The following is a 24,794-nucleotide window of genomic DNA, read 5'->3' on the forward strand; positions in this document are numbered from 1 at the left end:
GAAAGTGCCCTCCTTTGGCCGCTCCTCGAAAATGCCCGCCCTCCCACCCGCTGTCATCTGGCAGCCCCTCTGCTCACCCTCAGCCCACCATCGGTGCAGTGGGATCGCTGCGGGTCTGCCAGTCTCCATCGGCGTCGTGGCTGGAGGATCCCTTGTCTCCGCTTCCAGCCTCCGAGTCCAGGACTCCGCCTCAGCCCTTTGACCCAGTGGCTCCACCATGGCTCCTAGCTCCCTCCTCTCCATGGGCTCCCTCGTCCCTCTGGCTCTGCCTTGGTCTGTCGTCGTCTATCCGCCGCCTCGGGACTCCACTCCTCCGGCTGCACCTCATCCCTCCCTCCCTCTGGCTCAGTCAGGCTCCTCCTTCTCTCCGGCTCCACCTTAGTCCTCTGTGGCTCCGGCTCCGCCTTGGCCCTCCGGATCCTCAGCGTCACCCTGGCTCTTCGTCTCAGCCTCGGGCTCCACCACCACCTGCTCTGCCACCTTCGGTCGGCCCCCTGGAGCTATCAGCCCTTCCTCCACCATGGCTCCTCCCTCAGTTGGCTCCACTGTGGGTCGCCTTCATGGCTGAGGCCTGGGTCCCGCCTTGTTCCGACTGCTCCCTCCTGTCTTTTCCCTGGCTCCTCCCTCCATCTGATCTGCCCTGGTCCCTTCTGCCTCCAAAATGGCTCCTCTCTCCGTCTGATCCGCCCTGGCTCCTCCGTCCGTCGTCTCCACCCTGGACTCTGTTTGTCGTCCTCCTCCCGGGTGTCCGTCCTTCGCGTGAACCTACCCACATACGGGGTAAAAGGGCTGGCCAGCATGGGGCAAACGGCACAGAGTATTGATATAAATATTTTAGCTAATATATTTAATAATGTTAATACTTAAAATCCATTTTGCAAAGTTTGTACTATTTCCCGCTTATTTTGATAAATAAAATAATTAATTTTGTTCAATAAATATACTGTAATTAAAATATTTTAATATAAAAACATTTTTAAAAATGAAACAAAATTATTTTAAAAAGTAAAGATTCTGAAAGCATTGAAGGAGGTCCCATAATAATTTAATATAAATTTACAGTAGTAACAAGTGATTTTTTAAAAAATATAATATTTGTAAATATGATAGTTTCATTATAAACAAGGTGAACACCCAACATAATATTTGATATTTACCATCTGAATCTAACCATGTACCCATACTTTGAAATATTCTTCAGTTATTGAAAAACTGTTGCTTTAATTATCTTAAACAAAACAGAAAATTATTTAAGAAGACCTTTGTCTCAAAATATATGCAATAATGTTAGCAATTCTCATTTGCTGCTTAAATCTACAATGTTTTAAAAAAACATCAAATATTAAATCAAGTTAGCACAGAATCAACTTTGCTCTGCTGCCCGCAATTACATCAAGGATCAGCCAAATTTGCACGTGCATCTTAAAAAGCTGTTTTGGAAAGAGCTACACCAAGTTTTTGTACCATCTAGTGGTTTAGAGGGAAAAAAATAAAAGGCGTCTTTTACCCCAGGGTGCCTTTAGCCCTGTCATACCCTATAAATCTTGACAATAGGTTTTTGTAGATAAAATACTGAAAAAAAACTGAGAGGACTTATAACATATACTCTACTATGGAGGAGAAAAAAGGGAGAAAGAGGGGAGCCCCCAGCAGCTGAATTTCAGGTCTGAGGGGTAGCTCAGTGAACAGAATTCATGAGGTTTGTGCTGCTATGGTTGTTTCCACGATTTGATTATCCAGGATCCACTGGATTGAGCTCACGATAATGGGCAGATGCAGGGTTGGTTTGGGCTCAGCATTGGAGATCTCAGAGGAGTGGAGGCGGTAGAGAGAGTTGGCGTTTAGGTTCAGTTGTAATGATTGGCCTTATCGGATGGTATTGTTACAGTTGATTAAAATAGGGTCAGATTAAACTCTGTGAGGTTGGGAGCATTTAAAAAGATGAGACATACAAAAAGTTATAAAGTGAATAAACAAAGTACATGTACAATTTCCACATGGAACTTAAAACAACACAACAAACCTTAGAAAACTTAGGCTGTTAAAAGCATAGAGTCCATGGGTTCCATACCATTAAACAGTCCCTAGAAGTCCTAGTTTGGTGAAATTCCCAATGTGAATGTATCTGCCAGTTTATATACAAAGTATACTTTATGCTGCAAGGTGCTGATGGCCTGTAGCAGCCATTGGCAGATGAAGAAACCCTTGAAAGCATCTGTATCCTCATTCCAGAACCTAAGGAGTGGACCAGGAGAGTTTGGGTGAATAGAGTATAAGCTATGGACGTTCAAGGAGGATATCAGCCATGGAACCCTCCAGAAGCAGCAAGGAAAGAGTTTTGTCTTGATGCAGATACCCGAGGATAAGGATGGCAGGTTCTGTGTGCCCTGTGATGTTCCCACCATTGACTGGATTGGGAGCAAGGTCTAGCAGGGAATTGTGGGGAGTTGGAGCTGGTGGCAGAGCTTACCAAAGCTGAATTTACCATCTGATCTGGAGTTAAGAAGACTGTGAGAGACAGATTAACTTTTGCCCTGAGTGTTGTGCTGATACTGTAGACAAAGGCCTTACAATGGCAGAAAGATTTTTAAATTAAAATATGCATTACTTTTTCTTATCTGGGCTGGGCTTGCTTCTTTCTTGTTGATATAAAAAAGTTATGTTTTTCACAAATGTAAAAGCGCTTTCACCAAATGTGAAAAAGCTTTCTGCTGTGCTGGCATTCTGGATTGCAAAAGAAAAGGAAGCAGGAGGTCCAGCTGCACTTATGCCACTACATATTAAACTTTGTCTCTCCCCTTCTCCTGGTTTGGTGTGTCACTGTAAAATAACAATTGTTCTGTGGTTTAGATTCACCCTGCAGCTCGCACTGGGGACCAAACATTAGAACATGATTTCATGCTTTCCCCCTTCTTTTATATATTATATAGCATTATTGTTTTACAAGTTTTACATACACAGAAACAAATACAAATATTGGCTTCGCTGCACACCCCTACTGCAGGTTATGGATGGGTCAGCAGCTTGCTTGGCACATACATTGTCTGGAGATGTAAGTAGTGTTTTTAGCACTGACGATTTTCCTTCAAGACATTCGGAGCAGTCATGTCTTTTTTTGTGAAGGTGGTGTTCCACACCAATCGGTCAAGGAGGGGTGCGTTTGCAAGCCACATGGCCACATATTAACCCATCATACCCTTTTGTGGGAGCAATGTACAGATTGAATGTACAATGTACAGAATTAAGATTACTTACTCAGATTGTGAAACAGATCTGGAGGCAGAGTGGAAATGAACCTGTTTTCATCAGGTTCTTGCTGATGTTCCTCTCATTACTTTATTTTAATACTGTAGAGGCTTAGATGGTGTTTCTATTAAGAGACATCAACTGGTTTCTCAATTTATATATGGGGCATGCAGGCCACAACGTTTTTGCCCATTTCTCATTCACTTATTTGATTTCCCTTACAAATCCCTGGAATTTGTCTATAGTTTTGCTTTTGGGTCCTACATTTGAGCCTTTATCGTTTGTGTCTGATAAGGTGTTGTCTCTTAAAAAGGCCTTGTTTAAGAGTGTTGATGATTAGCATTCCTTGTCGAATTTTCCTGTATTTATTAAAAAAAAAAAAAAACAACAACAGGACTTTCAAAGCTAGTTTTGATACTCGAGTTAGTTTATTTACTACATGCTTTAAATCTAACTAAAACTATCACTTTACAAACCTTTTTCCTTCTATGGTTATGTTGCAGGAGCATGACGATATGCATATACTCTTCCCAGCTAGTGTATGGCTTTGCAGGCTTAAAGGGATAGTTCACCCAAAAATGAAAATTCTGTCATTAATTACTCACCCTCATGTCGTTCCAAACCCGTAAGACCTCTGTTCATCTTCGGAACACAGATTAAGATATGTTTTGATGAATTCTGAGAGCTCTCTGACCCTCCCATAGACAGCAATGTAATTACCATGATTAAGGTCCAGAAACGTAGCAATGAGAACAGTAAAATAATCCATGTGACATCAGGGGTTCAACCGTAATATTACGAAGCAACGAGAATACTTTTTTTGTACACAAAGAAAACAAAAATAACGACTTTGACGCTGTGACGCAGCTGACACAGAATAGCATACGCTGTTTACATTCAGTGGATACTCTCCAAAAGGGCACCAGGGTGACGTGGAGGAGACGAATTGTTGAATAAAGTCGTTATTTTTGTTTTCTTTGCATACAAAAAGTATTCTCGTATCTTCGGTTAGGGTTGGGTTTGGGTTTGGAACGTCTAAAGGGAGTGTCTAGAAGATTACTGTTACTCTGTTTCCCTGAGTGGGAACAAGATGCTGCATAGCATCTTCTGAAAATTGGAGGTTTGATGCTGCCAAGCAGAAAGTTATATGGAAGCTACCACGTAGCACCTTGGTAGTATCGCTTTAGCGCCATCAACCAATAAATTAGTATGATTCTATTGGGCTTCCAACCATCTGACGTGGGTTACATTTTTCAACTTCCACAAGTTTTTCCTCCACATCCTCCATTTTTTTTTTTAATGCTTGATCCAGTGGGTTTTCAGTGTATATGAGACTACCCAGTATGATGCCATAGAAACAGAAATCAAGCACGACAAAATGTCTCTCATGGTTTGTTTTGGCTGGTTAATACACAAACTAATTAATGTAGTTTGAAATTAACATGGAAGAGATGCTTTACCATTGCACACCTGGTTAGAGACAATCATTAAACTATGTAACACAACACAAAACTGTGTTTTAAAATCAAAACACAAAATAAAAAAATTAAAAGTAAATACGTCCAAAGGCTCTGCCAGAGTGGACACTGATCGCCATAATAGTGACTTCTATGAAACACCTGATTATTTCACAATGCAAAGCTATAAAGTTGGAAATTTTTCGTCAGAAAATGGCCCTTTTTTCACCAAAGGACTTGATAATACAAATTTCTTATTCTTCTTTATGGTCAGAAAATCATCTAAAATCCTGTAAATTGTTTACAGTGTAATGATGTGTTTAAAACCGGAGTATATATCACTATCTATCTACATGCTTATCACGTATGTAAATGCATATGCTCAGAGCTGAGAGTGTGTGTTTGAGAGCGATAGCATGAGTGGGAGTGTGTGTAATTACCCGTCTGTTACTGCATGTGTGTGTGTTTATCCCTTTCACAGTGAGTAAGGCGAGTGGGCGACAGCAGCAACTGGTCTGCCTGTGTGTTGTTGCACAGCAGACATGCCTCACACTGCACGATATTACTCATTTCCTCAGCCTTGTGTACATGCACACACACGCACAAACTCTCACACTTTTTCACAGTCAGCCTCACAGCCTTTCGACATGGTGTGACACCACATTTTGCCCGTAGATTTGCACACACCATTGCCTTACTGGTGTGTCTGTGTGTGTGTAGAAGGGCTGCAGGTGTGATGGACTGCAGGAGTAAGTGGCATCACATGGATATCTGCTCAGCACACCCCATCAAGGTCAGTCGCATCAGGTCAGCAGTGCTTTTCATTTTGATCTCAATCAAATTCATTAAAATTGTTTACTGTGTGTGTGCTTGAGACGTGTCTGGAAGTAAAACAAATGTTATTTTTCCGTAATCTGTGTTTTTCAATGAGTAATTACTCTGCAGTTATGTAGTGTGTGTGTTTTTTTTGGTAAGAGTCATCGAAGATCTTTTTCCACTAGTGTGTATGGCACAAAGTATTTGCACTAGAACTTGAGTTAGCATTAAAAGAAGAAGCTGGTGAGAATGAACAGACATTGAAACTTCTGAAATAATTAAATGAGCCTGGAATGCACCTCTTAAAGACTAGTTGTGTTTGTCAGATTGATTCTGTCAGTGTTTTTTCTACTGTTTTTTTTTTTTTTAAATAATAGAATGCCTAAGCTTTCCAAAGATCATATCTAAATGTATAAATTTGCAGTACATGATCCAGAACCATCATGTTAGAGTGATTTAATTTGTCACAACAAGCAGGGCTATAAAAATGATTAGGAGTAAGCATAGGGATTTTGGTATAGGGTGTAGAATATATTTGTTGCCAACTTTCAAAAACGAGATGTGCAGAGATAATTGTGGCATGTTTACAGCTGTCAGGAGGTATGTAATGTTTAAATTGTACTTATGAACTCTTTACCTAGGGATAGTAACAACTCAAGAAAGAAAATACATAAATATCCGTTTACATGATTTAAGTTACTTTCTATGTCTAGCTTTTATATTTTGCAACATTTCCGTTTCTGTTTAGAATGAAAAATTACCATTTATTCATTCATTCATTCATTCATTCATTGAGTAACATGAATATTCCAGAATTTCCTTACTTGGGTCATGTATTGCATCATGAAAATTTATTTATGCAGCATTGAGAGATAAACATTATGTGCAGTTTAATTACTTTACACACTACAGCATGTGACTTGTGATATGCAAATACAGTGTGTAAACACTATCAGAAAAAATGAAGCATTTGGAAGCACTTGACAAATCATATTGTGTTTTATGATGCTCAGCTCCCTACATATGTTTAACCCTCTCAGCTCTCTTTGGTCACTGTAGATGTATGGACTCAGTTTCCATGGAGACAACAGCAGGGTATTGGGTTCAATCCATGTAGTCAGTGTGGTAGACAGAGGCGTTGAGAAAGAGACCAGATGTGCTGGCAGTGTATTGCAGTCAAATATAAGTGTCTAATTTAAAGTGCTGGATTGACATTAGAGAAAGTTCCCCACAAGAAGGTGTGAATGAAACAAGCAAGTTTCACTGCTTTAAACCTTTCAGCCTTCTTTGTGTGTGTGTGTGTGTGTGTGTGTGTGTGTGCGTGCGTGTGTATGTTTTAAATGCCTCTGCATTGGTGATCTTTAATCGTTAGGTAACTTTCCCAATCACTACAGTAAGTTCTGGAATAAGTCCGGAGATTCTCATCACAGCTTATTAAACAGAAACAACCTATTTAAAGGGGTCATATGATGCGATTTCAATTTTTCCTTTGTCTTTGGAGTGTTACAAGCTCTTAACTGTCATGTAGTCTCTTGCCATACTTGTATGTGTGTGGGTGAGAAAATCCTGATTGTTTGTCTATCAGTATATGTTTTTGTGTGTTTGTTGGTAGCACAACAGCAATATGGTGATAACCGTGTGGAAGTTATATTTAGAACAGTTGGACAATTTATTTCTCCCAGTATAAAGCTTTCAGATGTTCCAGTCTGCAACTACATAGCCATTAAGTCATAGTTAAAGTCTGCTTTATTGTCAATTCTGCCACATGTACAGCACATACAGAGAATTCAAATTATGTTACTCTCAGACCCTTGGTGCATACAGATAACACTAAACACTGGGTGGAATGTAAATATACAAATAAATGCAATTTAATATAATATAAAAATACAACTATAGAAATACACAAATAAGGGCATGCAAAAAAAAAAACAACAACAGAAAAACAGATAAAAAAGCAAACAGAAAATAAGGTAATCATATGAAGTGGCCCCTGAAAGTGTATGGACACTCTTTAAAATGTTTGATGAACTAAATCTATGGTTAATCTGCTTAGGTACTGCAGTGACATTCAGAAATAAGTTTTATCTGTGAATCAAATATACTGTTTAGGGCTACTGCAAGAGGTCAGTACTATTTTTATTTAGTTATTTAATTATTTATTTATATGCATACATGTATATATATTTTTTTGCCCTTTTCTCTCTCAGGTGAGCGGGAGTTCTGAACGTGGCCGTGTGTGACACGTAGTGTGCGTGATGCTGATAAGCAGAAGAACATGTCTTTCTCCTAGCCCTTTGTTCTTCCCAGCTCATGTAACCTAGAGTGGCCCAGAAGGCCCGGGGGATTGTCCCATGAATCCAAGCCCAGACCGCAGCAAGGAGTGTCTCCCCCCTAAAAAGCGGGACTCCCGACAGGGCTCGTCAGATCAGCCGGCCCCAGAGGATGACTTCAAACCCCCCGCCCCTTTTCGAAGCCGAAGGCTGCACCACTCCACGGAGGGTCACCGAGAGAGCGGGGATCTTCTACCACCCCCTCCGCCCACGCTGCCACCCCGTCCTCTGTCGTTGCCTTGGCAGGTGTCCTATACTCCCTCCGGGCATCCCTCATACCTGCCGGTCCAGGTGGGAGAGAGGCGAGGGTCAGCTTCGGCATCCTGGAGAGAGGCGTTGTGTGGACGGGGTGTGGACAGAGGACTGGAGCACACCGTTGCCCATCACTCTCGTTGGCTGAGCACTGACATCCCCCCAATTAGTGTGCAACCACTCATCTCTGTGCCCATGTTCAAAAGTGTCTACGCAGGCGAATCCAGAGAAATGTGGTCCTACAGCCCTGGTCGACGAGACTATAGCTCGTCTCTCTTCTCTCCTCACCTCTTTCCACAGCCTACAGTTTATCCCCACGACACTCTCCCAGACAGCAGACTCAGGTACCAAGGCAGATGGCCCAATGGTGTTGAAAGCACAGATAGTGGGTCTGGGCCTAGCAGAAGGATGCCCTCTTGCGATGACCGTGGGAACGACAATGTGGCCAGGTTAGACGGTCCACATGCCAATGGCAGGAGAAGACAGGAGAACACAACAAGACAGACCACCGGAAGAGGCCTTCTGCCACGAGAGAGCACAAGTGCACATTCCTTACCGTGGGACAGGGACCCTCGGGGAACACCCAAAACGCCAATACCCCCCTCACCAGACGCAAAGACAGGAAGGGCAGTCACTTCTCAGGACCATTTCGGTGGTAGTGCCTCTCAGGCTGGAGCTCAGATCTACTATGCTGTGGGGTCCCTTTGCCAATCTGCCCACCATAACTCTCAAAAGTACCCACAACTTAGTCCTTCTGTGTCCTGCTCCCCGAGGAAGTCACATCACTTCCTGCAAAGCCAACACAACAGCCATGGGCTTGAGACAGAATGGGATCCCTCAGCAGGGTCCTACCACCCTCCCGTCGCTGTGCTCACTGGCCCTGACCCACCCCCTTCTGCAGTCCTACCTCATTTTGCCAAAGGTTCCCTGATCGAGCTGGCTGGCGGCCATCTGAAGAGGGTGGAGGAGCTGAAGACAGAGGATTTTGTGCGAAGTGCTGACACCTTGCCTGAGTTTCACCTGAGCACCTGCACTATTCTCTTAATCTCACCCGGACCCACGTACGGCTTCAACCACTTGCAGGTCTTGCTCACAGACCGCAACACTCAGGTGAGTTTAGCACAAGAAGTATGTACAGAAATCAAAATTTACTGCAAATTCAAGTCAAGTCAATTTATTTAAGTGTATTTTTTATTAATGCTGTACTACACAAAGTGATGATAAGAAAGGATAAAATAAAATGCAGCCAGTTACATTAACACAACTAAACTATGGCTACGTCTACATTAATCCGGATACATTTGAAAACTCTGTTTTCGTTTTAAAATGCTCTCCATCCACACTAGCATTTTCAAGCGTTTTCCAAAAGTTTCTTATCCACACTGAAACGATAGAAAACATTAAATTCGCTTTACTGTGCATGCATAAAGCCTACTGTGCATGCATAAAGACGGAACAGACATAATACTTTACGTTTTCATGCAATTCTTCTGGTAGGATCATTTTATTGACGAAAATATCTCCCCATTCACTGACGCGTCCAGGTCGCACTCACTCACAACTGTATGTCTGATCTAAAATGCAACTGCCCTCATGTTTTGCCGCAAACAGCAATTGCGAGTACATTTTCGGGAACCAGGACTGTGATATGAAAAGTGTACCAAGTAACATCTATAGTAAATCTATAGCAATAGTGTGAAAGTGAATAGCACATAACAGGCATGATACTGGTATAAACATAGATATCTATTGGTACAATACATGTCACATGAATAAACATGCTTAATCGTTTTCAAAAGCCTCCGTTTTCACAGTCCACACTACAACGCGAAAACAGCGTATTCAAATTTTTCCACTTTGGAGAGCATTTTCCTTGACAAAAACACCGTCTCAGTGTGGACGGAAGGCCAAAACTGAGAGAAAGGATGCATTTTCAAACGAAAACGTATTATTGTGGACAAAGCCTATGACAGTTGACTCTGAAATGTATTAAACAACCTATAAAAACATGACAACAATTTTGACATTTTTTGTGCATGTTGAAGTGGCCTAAATAATTACCAAAATGGGCAGTAGAGGAGCCTAATAAATTAGTTTTTTCTTGTTCAACTGAAGGAAGTTCTTTTCCTTCCAGTATTTGACATCCTTCAGACATCTGAAAAGGTTACTTAAAGTCCCACTGAAGTACCTTGAAATGTGCAGAGTTATTCAGCGTGTTGACATAATTTCCACTGAAACAGGAGAGCATATCAAGTGGCTCATCACATAGCATGGGTAGTATTTCTTCTGCTCGTCAGTGCCGTTTATAACGTAGAAGATGTCTAACCATTTGCAATTTTTGTAGTACAGCATTCAGTGTAGAATATGATCTGCTCTGTGCTGTCATGTCTCTGGACCAGACCACACTGTGTGCACCCTGTGGAGGTTTGCGTGACACTGGCACGAAACCAGACTTCATTGCCCCTAATGGAACGCGTATGGATTGCTCCCTATCCCCTATATAGTTGCACTATGTGCCATTCACATTATAGAACATAGTAGATGTTTGAAAAGTGACAGATTTCAGAGGAAGCTTTACTTTCTGCTTATAATGTAAGGGGTGGGATGATTCCGAATTATGTCATCAAAGTCCTTGAGCCTTAGTGGTAGAGAGAAAGTGTAAATTGTGCATGCTTACAACTTGTGATTTTTTCAATTGTTTGGATCACATAGCCTTAAGATTAACATATTGTCATAATATGTTAATAATATGTCAGATCAACAGCTACTATTAGGGTATTAGGGTTTTGTTGCAACCGGTATGCTGGGGTATAATTTCGACATGACATGATTTTTAATTATTAGATGCCTTGTGAGTGAGAATCTGTTGGCTTTTTATAATAGATATCAATTTGAGGATAGGAATCGGGAAGGTCACTTTATGAACTGACAGCCTCTACTCTTCAACATATTACCACATTCATTTTGGCGTGAGCTATATTTGGAGTTTGCAACAAAATAAAGTATTTTTAACAATAAGAAAACACAACAATGTTGTTTTGTCAGAGAGATTTGGCTGTCATAAAACTACATAGCGTTGATAGCTCAAAAATAAATTAATTGTGAACAAATTCTGTTTTCTGACAAAGGATTATTGAGCAAACCGTGTGTTGATAAGTACTGCCACTTGAAGTGTTTTTCAAATACAGTGCACATACAAAATCTTAATGTATTTCTCTCTCCGAATGTGAATCCTTCTTTGTGAAATGTCATCATGGGTGGCTTTGCAACCTTACCGAAATGTACGTTCTTGTTCCGGCAGGAGCTGCTCACAGTCTTAGCGGAGTATCCGTTTTTCGTCCGGGACCGCGGCTGGTCTTCTTGCAGTCCCCAGCGGAGCGCCCAGGTGTATGGCCTGCAGTGCCGTCAGCTCAGCACAGGCGACGTGTGTCTGGCACTGACTCCCACACCTGCTTCACCTCACTCCGGCAGTCAGGTGCAGCGTCCGCACATACGCTCAGAGGATGCGGTGGAGCTGGCGGAGAGGCTGCCCCATGCCCCCGCGCCTCCGTCTCCGCCAGCGGTCCAGCCTTCTCCTTCCAGTTTGCTAAGCGAGCGGCCCCGCGCCCGCAAGAGACGCTGGTCCGCCCCTGAGCTCCAGCCAGGAATCAAGACTAGCACCCATTTACCTCAAGGCTCTAAGCACGAGAGACAGCAGTAAGGCTTCGGATCGACACCACAGGAAGGTCTAGAGTCTGATTATTGGTAACCTCACAGATACCATGGAATAGCTAGTAAATTGTTCCCCTTCTTTCCTCCACTGTTAAATGTGATTTCAGAATGTAGAACAACACATGCTAACCAGTTCCAAAATGCACAGTGAGACAATCAAAAATCACGTCTTTGTGATACCACGCACCTTTTAGTTATGCTAATCTCAAGCCTTTTTCTGCAGGGTATGTCTTTTTAATCCATATTATAACAAACCAATACTACTGGAAGAAAAAGACAAAGTACACAAATATATGAGTAGATATCATATTACGAGTGTTCTGTGAATATGCTACAGGAAATAGTCTACTGTTAAATCTGTAATGACGTCTCGTTTCACGCTTATGAACTGCGTACGTACCTTCAGTCTAGCAGGCAAGCTGAATGTATTAAGCAGCCTTCGGCCAGGCTTTCAGTGTGGGGTCAGTATGCTAGTTCACTTTAGCATTACGCTCCAGCCGGTTCGTACCAAGGGAAGAGACACTAATGTGGGAATGAAAGCACACGCGACCCTGGGCCTGGTGAGTGATGGTGCTAATGACACATCAGAAAAGTCCTCTGGTGATTGTGACATTTCCTTGTGAAAAAGGACAGAAATCTAGTGTTTTGAAATCAGATACGGGTATATCTACTCATGATTAAGCACACTCTATCACTTTATTTTTCTCTCTTTTTTTGTGGTTTCTCAAATAACGTTCGCTGTTAGTTTTTTGTTTCTTTATAAATGTTCTAAGTGCTCTAAAAATGTATATTTTTAAAGTTGTGAGACTGTAATACAATGTTCGCTAGAAATAAAAGAACAGCTTTCTAGATTTATATCGAATTCTATATTTAGCATCTTAATGAGACGACAAATGAGAACGATATTGCCGCAATATTCTGATGTATGAAATACCAAACCTTGAGAGGTTACTATGGCTACGTTCACACTGTTAGTGTGCAATGTCCTGTTCACACAGCAGTTTACCAGAGTAGAACACTGTCTGTATCATTGTGTATTCTGTGTGTGTCTATTACCTGTAACCACAGCGAAGGTGGCTAAGTAAATATCAACGATGGCGATGTGCAAAAATTCATTTGTCGTCTCGCATTTGATACAACATAAAATTCAATTCAATTGTGGTGCCATTTCATCTGTTGAATCTTGAATAAATGGCAGCTTTTCTATCTCAGTAAAGAGTCCGGTGGAGAACAGCGCCTGGATCCAAACCTTCACATGACGCACAGCTCATATCTGCGTCTCTGTGAGTTACTGAAGCCACAGTTATCATTTATTTGGTCCTCACCCTCGTAAACAAGCGAAACGTGTGTGAACGCAACTGTTCGAATGACCCAGATGCAGGACTGACAAGCGGACTCTGCTGCTGTGTGAACGTGGCCTATAAGCAGTCTGGCAACATGTCACGCGTATGGACAAATTCATGCAGTCCTTACACCTGGGCAATGTTAAATGTAATTTAAGCTCGTAATGCTGGCTTGCATTGAGGATGTGCAGAAATCATGCCACAGTGAATATATCAGCATTACTCTCTTTTAAATGCAATGCACTTGGATTTGTTTTTAAAAACATACAATGACAGAATTAATCTACAGCTTCATAAGTAATCTGCTCAAATATATTTGGGATGGGCCAGTCATCGGGACAACCTTGGGCAGGACGTTTTAAATTAGATTTATTCATCATTTAAAGGCTGAAACAAAGATTCCTAATTTTTGATTTGCCGTCCCTTCATCTGACCCCGTCTCTGAAGGGTCTGAAGGATCAGATCGCTCTTCACTCTTATGAGTTCATTGCATTAAACACTGCTGTGTGTAGCGGCTGCATTCAGTGTGACAGGAGTTCTCTTCAGTACAAGCTGTATTGTCTACCATGAGTCATACTGTACTTCTGAAATAACCAGGTGATACAGAAGACTAACCAAACTCTTTATTTTAATTACATTTTTGAAGCAAACTTTTACAAAAAGATAAAGAAATCAGTATCATGGTTAGTAATATTAGTAAGACTATAAACGACATAAAGCTGAATACAATCAATGAAAAAGTTAACATTGTAAATTTATTCTTTCTACTGATGTTAGATACAGACACTTCTATTTTTATTATTAATATTTTATTATTATAATTGTAATTTATTCATGTCATTGTTGGTGAATTCCTACACAGGGATGGTGAAACGTGTGCTGTTCTGATTAAGGTATGTTTATTCATTGGTTTTCCTGTGTGGCGGTGATTGCTTCATCTCCACATTATTAGGTGCATTATGCCTGCGGAGACACTCTACAGCAAACAGAGGAATCACCTACACACAGAGATAGAGTGAGAGAAAGAAAGAAAAGATTTATTTACTGTGGGATTATTCCACAATGCCCTCTACTGGTAGTCTTTAAAAAAATCCCTGAATCTAAATACTTCTGGGGCTGGAACAACAACAAAATCTTTAAGTTAAATCATTTTGAATTGAATATACATATATATGGTAAAACTTTATTTTGATAGTCCACTTTAGGTATTCTACAACTACATGTCAACTACAACTATTTAGAGTATTATCAGACTGTCTGCTTAATATCTGCTAACACTTTATTTTATGGTTCCCCAACAGACGTTCTACTGACTGTAAGTAACTTTGTAAGTGCATGCCAACTTATTGGTAACACTTTATTATAGGGACTGATTCTCACTATTAACTAGTTAGACTTGTTAGAATGCCTATTATTAACATTGGCTATTTATTAGAGCTAATAAAGCACTTATTGTGCATGACCATATTCTGCATCTCTAATCCTACACAATTCCTAAACTCAGCAACTACCTTACTAACTATTAATAAGCAGCAAATTAGGAGTTTACTGAGGTAAAAGGCGTAGTTAAATGCTTGTTAATAGCGAGAATTGGACCTTAAAATAAAGTGACCAATTTATATTACTAACACTGACCTACTCTAATAAGAGTTAGTTGACATGTAGTTGCATAGTTACTTAGAGTTAGCAAAATGTATATATATATATTTTTTTTCCAAGTGTCATGTGTTATAATGAGATAATATCTCATAATTATGACCATGACCAAGTATAAGATATTATGTCATAATACAGGAACTCTCAGTAGTTCCAAACAACTCCGCGCTGATAATATGATTGAAGGGGTTTAATCAGGACAGACAGCAGTTTCACTGTATTTGCAGAAATTTCTAGTAATTATGAACACATAATGTGCATTTATTGTGCTTTGATAGCTACGCTGACTACGCTTTACAATCACATTTTATTCTGGGGACTGAAAAAGAGACAGCATTAATGTTCTCGTACTCCTGGGCAGTCAAATGTTGCAGAACACCTTAAGTGTAACTTTTAATCAATTAAATAATAATAAGTACAATATTTTACTTCAGTTCTATATTTTGAGTAGATTTTTGGTATTAATTATATGTACAATAATTATGAACCTTGAATAACCATTTCAAACATAACTTTTTATAATATGTTTATTATATATATATTACAATTAGTGTAGTATTTATGGTTAAAATAGAGAAAACAGTTTTAAATTCCAGAGCAAAGAGGCAAATTAGAGGCATTTGGTGGCCAGAAAGATAATATTCCTATGTAATGTTTAATAAGTATACATGTATAGTTGCTCAAAAGATTATCGCTGGTTATAATTGCTTACTTTTTTAGGTTTTGCATTTTAACGTACATTTAGACATTGACAACACTCGATTTTTATAAGTTTAGATTTTTTAAATGTTAAATTTAAAAGGTTAATTACTTACATCCCAGCATCATTTTATTTTTATAAAAGCATACAACATTACGTGAATATTAAAAAGGGCAGCAAATACGGAATTCAAGCCAGTAAAAAACGTTTAAAAAGCAGAAGGCAACCAATTGCATTCAGCGAACCTACAGAGATAGAAAGATGGCAGAAAGACTAAAACTTAAATATATGACAACTAGCATCTGGTTGTGGTCTTCATTAAGGTGTTTCTCATGTTCTCTAACTGCAATTATAGTATAGTTTCAATTATAGTATAACTGTCTATTATCTAATGATAAACATGAACTATAACGCACTTCAAAAAATACCACTACTGGCCAGATTTCCGTAAAAGTAATTGCATGCTTTAGAATATTCGTTAACCATCGGAATCAAACATTGAACAGCCCTGGGGTATAGCACTGATTATATCATTACAGTGGCACCTGTCAAGGGGTGGGATACATTAGCCAGCAAGTGAACAGTCAGTTCAAGGAAGGACAACAGGTGAATCGCCGTCAGGGTTATGGGAGAACAAATCTCATGGATGCTCATATGGGCAGCAAAGGCTAGTCCATCTGGTCTGATCGCACAGAAGAGCTTCTATAACACAAATTAAGGCAGTGACCTCTTTCAGCAGGATAATGCACCCTGTCACACTGAAAAAACTGTTCACGAATGGTTTGGGGAACATGACAAAGAGCCTCCAGATTCCCCAGATCTTAACCCAATTGAGCATCTATGGCAGTGCCGGTCCTCCCTATACGCAAAGCACGCAGGTTGCGTACCACCAGGGGGCCTCCTTGCTTTCACAGATGAATTTAGTGCTGTGCTGTGCTGTGCATTTCATTTTTGATTTTGGCTTCCAACAATTATGAAAGCACAATGCCGCATTCCTTTCCATTAAAGCAGCGCGCTGTCACCCTTCCTACGTATCATCCAAATCAGTCTAATAAAGTAACATGGCCATCATAGTATACGGTCTTCTGTGCTCGATACTAAAAGCATATTGAGCTGCGAAAGAGACACTGTTTCCAAGGACAAATACACACAAATTTATGCCAAAATGTCCGTCTTTATGTCTTGAGGGTTTCTCTTCAACTCAGTTATGTCTTAAAGGGAAAGTTCACCCAAAAATGAAAATTCTGTCATTTATTACTCACCGTCATGTCGTTCAAAACCTGCAAGACCTTTGTTTATCTTCGGCGTTGTGATAACAGGATTTTCATTTTTGAGTGAACTATCCCTTTAAGTGAACGTAAACAGTGTGGAAAATAATCGAATGCTTGTCAGTCTATTAGATCTGTCAGTGTTAATCAAACAAAAGACAATGAGAGAACCACTGCTCTTCACTCAATGACTTTGGTAAGAATCAATGTACATTTAATTAATACGGTGAAGACTAAGCAGTGTTCGATTTTTACATATGATGACTTTATTCAGTTTCTGTGTAGTAGGCTATTATTTTTAGTCAAACAACTCACTGTTGTTTGTTGACAGTGAAACTGTTCTGAAACAACAGAATAAGGGGTTGGGGGTTTTTATGAACGCATTGGGGCCTTCTGACAAAGTGTAGCTTAGGGCCCCCAGAAGCCTAAGACCGACACTGATATATGGGATGTGCTGGACCATTAAATGCGATCCACGGAGGCCCCACTGCACAACTTGCAGGCTGTTAATGTCTTAATGCCAGATACCACAGGACACGTTCAGAAAAGTCCACGGCTCAATGCATCAGAGCGGATCTGACAGCATGAGGGGGACCTGCATGATATTAGGCAAGTGGCTTTAATGTTTTTAATGAAATCTGAGATGTTTATGTCCGGTTAACCAACACTTAACCAAAACTTATAAAAACTTAACTTTCTTAAGAAGAAAAAAGCGTATAAAGGTGGCAAATCCATGTAAGTCAAGCAGGTTAATCCAGACCTTGTGAAGAGATACAGTTGTTTTATATAATAATTTATGTTTAGGATATGTAAGCAATCAAAAACCTGTCTAAGACTTTCAGCCAGAACAGGAAGAGTGATTTTTATTTGCTTTATGTGACATAAAAAAAAATGTGTCAGGAAAAAGCCTGACGCAAATGGACAGCCACTATATTGTGAAATATCTGATAATCCTATTCTCAAATATGTGAATTAAAGTAAATGCATGTTGTTGTTTAAACCAGCCAGAACAGGAAGAGTGATTTTTATTTGCTTTATGTGACACACTACATTAGGAAAAAGCCTGACGCAAATGGACAGCCACTATATTGTGAAATATCTGATAATCCTATTCTCAAATATGTGAATTAAAGTAAATGCATGTTGTTGTTTAAACTGCTTAATAAAGACCATGTCAGTTGTTCTCTAATGGGTAATAGGTGCTGCTGTGTTAGTTTGCGCTGCAATGCAGAGAATCAGAGTCAGATTTACAACCCATGAATTCCTTCACTTCTCCCGAAAGACATGAAAGCACATGACTGGTAGGGCTGGGCGATATAGCTAAAAAATTAAACACAATATTATGTTTCGTATCAGTAATTATTGAAAACAATTTATACTTTTTTTAAACAAAGAGCAGAAGAAAAAAAGTTTAAATTTAACCACTGTATTTTTAAATTATTTTATATGCAGATTAGTGTTAAGGAAACTTTTTGACTTGTCTCCTGAAGCCACAGGAGGGCGCGATGAGCAAAATTATGTACCGCATTCAATTGTTTATTCAATGCAATGAAACAATGGCTATCTATAAAAAAAGTGTATAATTTCGTAAATTGCATAAGCAATTATGAACAAAACAGCATCATGTATTTATGCATAGCTTAATACAAAAATCCAAAGCGCCGATCATACAGACTGTATTTAATTCAGAACACACAAGCACATGTTAAAATGAGTGCTGTGCCTGTCTGCGTTTAAGAGATCGTGAATGAAAGAAATTAATATTAGTCAAATTTATAATAAAATTATATTTTGAAATCAAAAATGGTGCATTTGAATTTTAGGTCCGGGAGCCTTCTCAGTGGCGCACGAGATGCGGTGGTGATGATGATGTAAGTGTCGTTTAGCATTGTACTTTAGCGTTTGTGTTAGCCTGCCAAGCTGAACCCACGAGATGCCCTGCTGCTGCTGCTGCTGCGATTTTCATTCAACATACTAGAGAAATATAGACGCTCAATGCAGAGAAGATCTTGGTTAGGATAAAACCGTAACCAAGCCATTCACACAGAACGCATGTTCTGCGCATTTTCGAGACGGACAACTAACTTGCATTTGCGTCTCACACAAAAGATGAAGAGAAAGCCATGTAAAGTTAAAAGAGCTTCAAATTTTGTCTCAAGAATTTGTGGGTTTTTTATTCCATTCACTGATAGCACGTGCCTATATCGTGTGCTATACTGCTAATTTTTTCTATTGTTATCGATGAAGGTGTACCGTCAATAAATACTGATATCGTTTTATCGCCCAGGCAGGAAAAAAACAGAGTGAACTTTATAGTCGCCTACAAAATGCGCAATGATGTGAATAAAACATGTCATCAAAATCAAAGTTTTAAAGGGATTATTATAGACTCTTCTTTAGACATCAGCGTATATTTTACAAATTATACACTGTAGGTCAAGAAAAGAAGTTAGGTAGTTAGAAAATAAATTAATATGAATTTAATTAATCAAAAGTGACATTTATAATATTACAAAAGATTTATATTCCAAGGAAATGCTGTTCTTTTGAACTTTTTATGAAAGTCCATTTCCAGAAAAAGATAAAGCGCCACAAAGGGTTAAATAAGGCAGTTTTTAGCTTGAGCCGAAAACGTTTCATTGTGATGTTATTTGTGTTAATGTTCTGCTGCCATAGCTGTTCATTTTCAGTCTTTTCTTGTGCTACCGTTGACAAACAAGTTGTGAAGTTTTGTATTTTTCAAATAAACTAAACTAGGCAAAATCGTTTGTATACGTTTCAATACAGATGCTTGTGAAGGGCAGCACAGGCTTACTGTCTGAACGCTCAGTACATCTCCGGTAATGCTACCGAACACTCACTTGTGCAGTGATGAGCTTCTTGGTCTTTGGCTGGCTGGGGTCAGGGAACTCCTCTCCGAAGCACAGGTCCACTGTGTACTGTGGCTCGGGACCAGTGCCCTGCCGGTGGTTTTGTAACTCTGCCAAGAACACAGGAAACAGCGTGAGGACTGAAGGATCAGCGAAATGCAAAAAGCACTGGTCTCCCCAGGCTAAGCCCCCTCCCTCCTTCACCTTGCATGAAGATGGTCATGTCCAGGAGTTTGCAGGTCCTCTCTCTTTCCAGTTTGTTCGGTTTCTGTCTGTGCTCTGCCAGAGGGCCGTCCCAGTACACGCGGCCCTGGCAGAAGCGCTTGATGAACACACCATCTGGGGCCACCCACACCAGCACACCTTTCTCCAGGTGCGGCAGAAGACGGGTCATGGCTTCGGAGATGCCCGGGGGCAGGTGTATGATGTCTGGACAGGGGAAGAAGACCTTCTTGGCTTCACAAGGCCCGTAGATGCGCTCGTTCCCCACCGGAGTGCAGCCCTGCAGAATGAAGCAGCCGTCTGGAGACGTAGTGACGAGATTCTGCACCAGGTTACCGTGATAGAACAAGCGCACCTCCAGGCGGTAGTCTGCACGCAAGCACACGAAAAAACAGCATCGCTTTTTTAACACTGGCTTCAGTTTTCAGCGTACACCTAATGTTATACATTGTTTTCCTCCCAGTGAGTAATTCGATCTTTAAAATCACAATTACATCTAGTTTCAAGTTGGTACTTCATAAAACGAGGAACATTAGAGGATGAGCTTGCTAGAAATTCTCTCACCAGTTATGGAGACCTGAGACGGGTATAGAGGAATGGAGTTAGTGCCTGTGCTGGGACACGCATACGCCCTGCCATTCACTGCAAACACACACATACACTCAACGTAACTCTTTGTTTGTCTGTTTTTAGTAAGTCATTGTTATTGACAGTAAAACACTAACCACTCCATCCAGCAGCTTTGTTTGAGTCACCAAGCGAACTGTCCTGCTGGAGGTGAAAATAAACTATTATTTTCATACGCAATCCGTCCAGTAGGGGGCAGAACAATAAATGTCATCCAAGTTTGCAGTCAGTGTGGTGCATGTGGGGATTTCCACAGGAGTCGTCACTGAACAGTACCTGCATGGGCAGATGTGTGTCTCTCAAGGCTTTGCTGCAGTCACTGTCCAGTGATATTCCAGCAGGGTCTGGAAGACACAAGGAGTAGCTTATATTTGAAGCTGGTTTTGAGTATGACTGTGTCTGAGTGGATATATTTATATTAATGAGGAAGTGAGATGTGGGTGGCGGAGGTTTGAGGAACACGGGTCTAGATCGGTCATAATACCTGCAGCTCTCCCTGTGTCGTCCAGGATCCGGTAGACCTTGTACGGCTCAGAGATATCCAGCTGGCTGCGCTCAGGAACCTCCTGGAAGTCTGTGCTCTTGTTGAGGGCACAGCGCAGACGCGTTTTCCACGTAGAGGGGTCTGCTTTGTCCCTGCCCTCTTGAAACTTACCCTTGTACATGGCCCATGCCTGAGACAGAGCGTGTGTTTAATCTGCTTTCTGTCTAAATGTATTGGTGTATAGCAGCTTTATTTTGTATTTTTTTGCAATTTGTGTACCTTTTTAGTCAACTGGACTTAAATGGGAAATTCAATTAAATATAGTTGGAATGATAGAAATGAAAAGCTACGTGCAGATATAATCACCAGCAATCAAGCCAGTACACTAATATCAGTTTCGTCCGTTCGGATAGATATGTAAAGCCTCAACTGAAAGTGGGTTTAATGGTAAAACTGCATAGTATGTTTACCTTAAACAGCGCGGCGTCCTGGTTCTGTCTGTAGTCCTGTTTGGCCGCGTGTTTCCAGGGAATCCTGAACATGGTTTTCTCCTCATTTTCCCAGCTCAGTCCAGCGTATTCACCGCTGTCTATCTGCGCTATGAGCCATTCTCTCAGTCGCATGTGCCTCGACCTGTCTTCCATCAATCTGCAACATAACACCAGTCACATACAAACAGCAGTTCTAACACACCAAGACCTCTGTTTACTCGATAAAGCTCGGGCTAAGCTCATACAGAAATTACATTTGAGACGAACTCACAGTTAAACAATTGCATGCATTCAGACATGTGAGTGAGTGAGCTTTAAAAGTGAAAGTAAAAGTATGAAGTGAACCACTTTCGGTTTCCCATGTAATGAATGTTGCCCTGTTAACAATGACATGTTCGCACAAACTGTTCCTTAATATGCACTACTCACCTCTGCCTGCAGAAACAACACGAATACATGAAGCTTGTTTGGTGACACTCCTGACGCTTTGCGGGGTGTAAGTGGCCGATGCAAGCATGAAACCCAATCTGTGAATGCTGTGTTCTGTCTAAACACAACAAAAGCAAAGAGCGTTCCGAACACAATGCATGGAGCTGTCGTTACTTCTGCACTCTTGCTAAAACTCCCGTTACAATCAAAGAAGGTTTCTGCACGCCACGATACATCTCTTATTTACACCGTGTTTACTCTTTGATTCGGAGTTTGGTAAAGTTGGCAAGATATTCACAGATTCCACTTCTGACTTCTGAACTCACGAGCAAAATATTTTTACTACAAAATTGACGCCTCTTTTCTTTCGTAGTGATGTAGAAAAGGAGCTACAAGCGAGTTTTCCTCAAAACAAGCTTTCCTCCGCTCTGTACAAAACGCATTGATCTCAATGCTCTGGTGTCTGAGAGACAAGTCCGTAGGGACCGTCTGCAAAGTGCGAAACGCAAAAAATGTTGCTAACAAAATACTCAATAACTGTACAGTAACACGCTTTAGTGTCACCAAATTCAGTTCACACATCGCTGCTCTGCTGCTGGTTTAACTACAATACTTATTTTGAAAATAATTGCTTTTGCATATTATTTTTTATTATTTGAAATGAAATATAGTCATTGCTTTCATTGTTATTGGACAAAATAATCAATAACTTCATTGTAACACACTGTACTGTCTCCAAATTCAGTTCACACATCCCTGCTCTCCTGCTGGTTATACTACAACACTTATTTTGAAAATAATAGCTTTTACACATTTTTTAATGATTTTTTATTATTACAAATAGTCAATAACTTCACTGTAACACACTGTACTTTCTCCAAATTCAGTTCACACATCGCTGCTCTCCTTCTGGTTTAACTACAATACTTATTTTGAAAATAATTGCTTTTGAAAGATTTTTATGATTTTTTTTTTAAATATGCCATCAATTCACTGTTATTGGACAAAATAGTCAAACTTCACCGTAACACACCGTACTTTCTCCAAATTCAGTTCACACATCGCTGCTCTCCTGCTGGTTATTCTACAACAGTTATTTTGAAAGTAATTGCTTTTGCACATTTTTTATGATTTTTCATTATGAAAAATAGTCAAAAACTAAACTGTAACACACTGTACGATCTAAGATATTCGTGTCTCTGCAATCATCCAACCTCACTCCTAAATCCACTCCAGCAGGCCGGCCAATATTTCGAGCAAACCCACCTCACTCGACACCAAGGCTGCACTTATTTGAACAAAAATATAGTAAAACAGCAATATTGTGAAATTATACAACACAATTGTTCGCTAGTATAGTCTATTTTTCCACTTAGCCCTGAATGATTTAGCACCTCAGTATTTGAACGAGCTCTTATTGCATTATAGTCCTCCACGTCTGCTGCGTTCTCAAAACTCTGGCCATTTAATAATACCTTGAATATCAAAGTCAACTGCGGCGGCAGATCCTTTTCCTATTTAGCGCCCAAACTCTGGAATAACCTACCTAACATTGTAGACGTCACTTCCTCTTTGTTGCTGCCATGTGTTTTGAGTTTGAGCTCCGTCAAGATAATTCTTTATCGTCTATTTTTTATCTTAAAATCAATTTTATACACCATCATTTTCGTTTCTATAACGTGTGAATATATCCCCTATCGTATTCTACAACAAAACAACAATCTACAACAATCAGAGCGCCTTGTTATAACTAGTTTTATTTTGATTTCCCGGGTCCGCTATTAGCTTATAGCTCATTAGCATCGCCAGCATGGTTGCCGCTAGTCTTGCTTACATTGCTAATACTCTATTCACACACATTACCATTGTTGTACTCACTGTTACTTGCTTTAATGGCGGATGTGTGTCTACCTTTGAGTGCAGGTGAGGACACGTTCGAGCTGCATTCGGTGCAGCGCCAGCTGGAAGCCGTGGAGAAGCAGATCTACGACCTGGTGGAGAGGCAGACCCAGCTGAGGGAACAGAGAGCCGCGCTGGAAACATCCCGGGCTGTAAGTATACAGTGCGCTGCTAACTCTCCCACCACCTCTACTCCGTGTGTTTCTCTGCCCAGGCCCCATGCACCCAGGACGCGCGATCTTCCCAGATGTCCTTCACTCCGGCGCCGGGACACCACGGACCCTGGATGCACACGCAGCGAAAGATGCGAGCCAGGCCCTGGGCGACGACCTCTCCGCCTCCTCCGGTCTTCGAGATCTCCACCCGGAACCGCTTCGCTCCCCTCCGTGAGACGGAACGCAACGCTGTGATCGTCGGAGACTCCATCGTCCGGCACGTCCGTGCTACGTTAGCTGAAGGTAAAGTGCACACTCACTGTTTCCCTGGTGCTCGTGTTCTCGATGTTTCTGCGCAGATACTGTCACGAATCTGGTCCGTGGTTTTCCGTCTGCTCGCCACTAGATGTTGCCTTCCAGTTACATTGACTCTCACACGACACAAACTGTTGCATGTCACCCCGGACTACATTTCCCATCATCCATTGCACTGATTACACACACAGCTGCAACCAATCAAACACCCTACATAAGCCATGGACTTCCTCACTGCCGAGAATTGTTTGTGTGTATCACTGTCTTGCCTTAGCAACTTTACGGAGCCAGTTCCCGATCCTAGTTTCATGTTCCGAGTTCTAGTCTGAGTTTAGCCATGTCGTGTTTGCCTGATTGTCTGTTTCTTGATGACCTGCCTGTCTTGGATTTCTCTCTTGTTTTGTCGTTTGGACTCTGTTTGCCCCTTGCCTAGATTATTGCATGTTTTGGGATTACCCGTTTGCCTCGCCCTCTGGATTACGTTTGCTGTCGTTTGACCCACGCCTGTATATGGAATACT

General features: G+C 40.8%; 2 protein-coding genes across 6 annotated transcripts in view; one reads left to right on the plus strand and one right to left on the minus strand.

Annotated features, from left to right (window-relative positions):
- LOC107661991 (uncharacterized) overlaps positions 1-12,628 on the plus strand; it is a 46,084-nt gene extending 33,456 nt beyond the window's left edge. The window contains exons 2-4 of one of the 3 annotated variants that reach the window (XM_016451816.1): positions 5,424-5,510; positions 7,730-9,214; positions 11,406-12,628. In XM_016451816.1, coding sequence (XP_016307302.1) covers positions 7,874-9,214; positions 11,406-11,804 — 1,740 coding nt within the window. In that variant the 5' untranslated portion in view covers positions 5,424-5,510; positions 7,730-7,873 and the 3' untranslated portion in view covers positions 11,805-12,628. The remainder of the gene's footprint in view (positions 1-5,423; positions 5,511-7,729; positions 9,215-11,405) is intronic. The other 2 variants (XM_016451817.1, XM_016451818.1) reach the window with 2 other exon arrangements.
- A 1,282-nt stretch (positions 12,629-13,910) lies between these two features.
- On the minus strand, positions 13,911-22,354 carry irf10 (interferon regulatory factor 10). 3 transcript variants are annotated; one of them, XM_016451824.1, is made up of 9 exons: positions 21,906-22,354; positions 21,456-21,633; positions 20,986-21,175; positions 20,778-20,845; positions 20,600-20,642; positions 20,439-20,516; positions 19,857-20,243; positions 19,644-19,762; positions 13,911-14,156 (listed from the first exon to the last, which is right to left on the minus strand). In XM_016451824.1, the coding sequence occupies exons 1-9, from the start codon at positions 21,932-21,934 to the stop codon at positions 14,058-14,060; spliced, it is 1,191 nt and encodes a 396-aa protein (XP_016307310.1). In that variant the 5' UTR covers positions 21,935-22,354; the 3' UTR covers positions 13,911-14,057. The 3 variants fall into 3 exon arrangements, with proteins under 3 accessions (XP_016307310.1, XP_016307309.1, XP_016307311.1); XM_016451823.1 differs by having other exon boundaries at positions 13,912-14,156; positions 20,600-20,645; XM_016451825.1 differs by lacking the exon at positions 21,906-22,354 and adding an exon at positions 21,748-21,829 and having other exon boundaries at positions 13,912-14,156; positions 20,600-20,645.
- Between the last annotated feature and the right edge of the window lie 2,440 nt (positions 22,355-24,794).

This window comes from Sinocyclocheilus anshuiensis, unplaced genomic scaffold (genome assembly GCF_001515605.1).
Source record: "Sinocyclocheilus anshuiensis isolate Anshui unplaced genomic scaffold, SAMN03320099.WGS_v1.1 scaffold1068, whole genome shotgun sequence".
Lineage (NCBI taxonomy): Eukaryota > Metazoa > Chordata > Actinopteri > Cypriniformes > Cyprinidae > Sinocyclocheilus > Sinocyclocheilus anshuiensis.

What these genes read in the sequence shown, in the direction of transcription:
- irf10 (XM_016451823.1), bottom strand. Translation starts at nt 21,934, where the DNA reads ATGTATTCGTGTTGTTTCTGCAGGCAGAG. An exon ending in TGTTGTTTCTGCAGGCAGAG is followed by an intron (nt 21,634 to 21,905) that starts GTGAGTAGTGCA and finishes GTTATGTTGCAG; the next exon opens with ATTGATGGAAGACAGGTCGA. An exon ending in AGAAGCTCATCACTGCACAA is followed by an intron (nt 14,157 to 19,643) that starts GTGAGTGTTCGG and finishes CTCTGTGTGTAG; the next exon opens with GTGATTCCTCTGTTTGCTGT.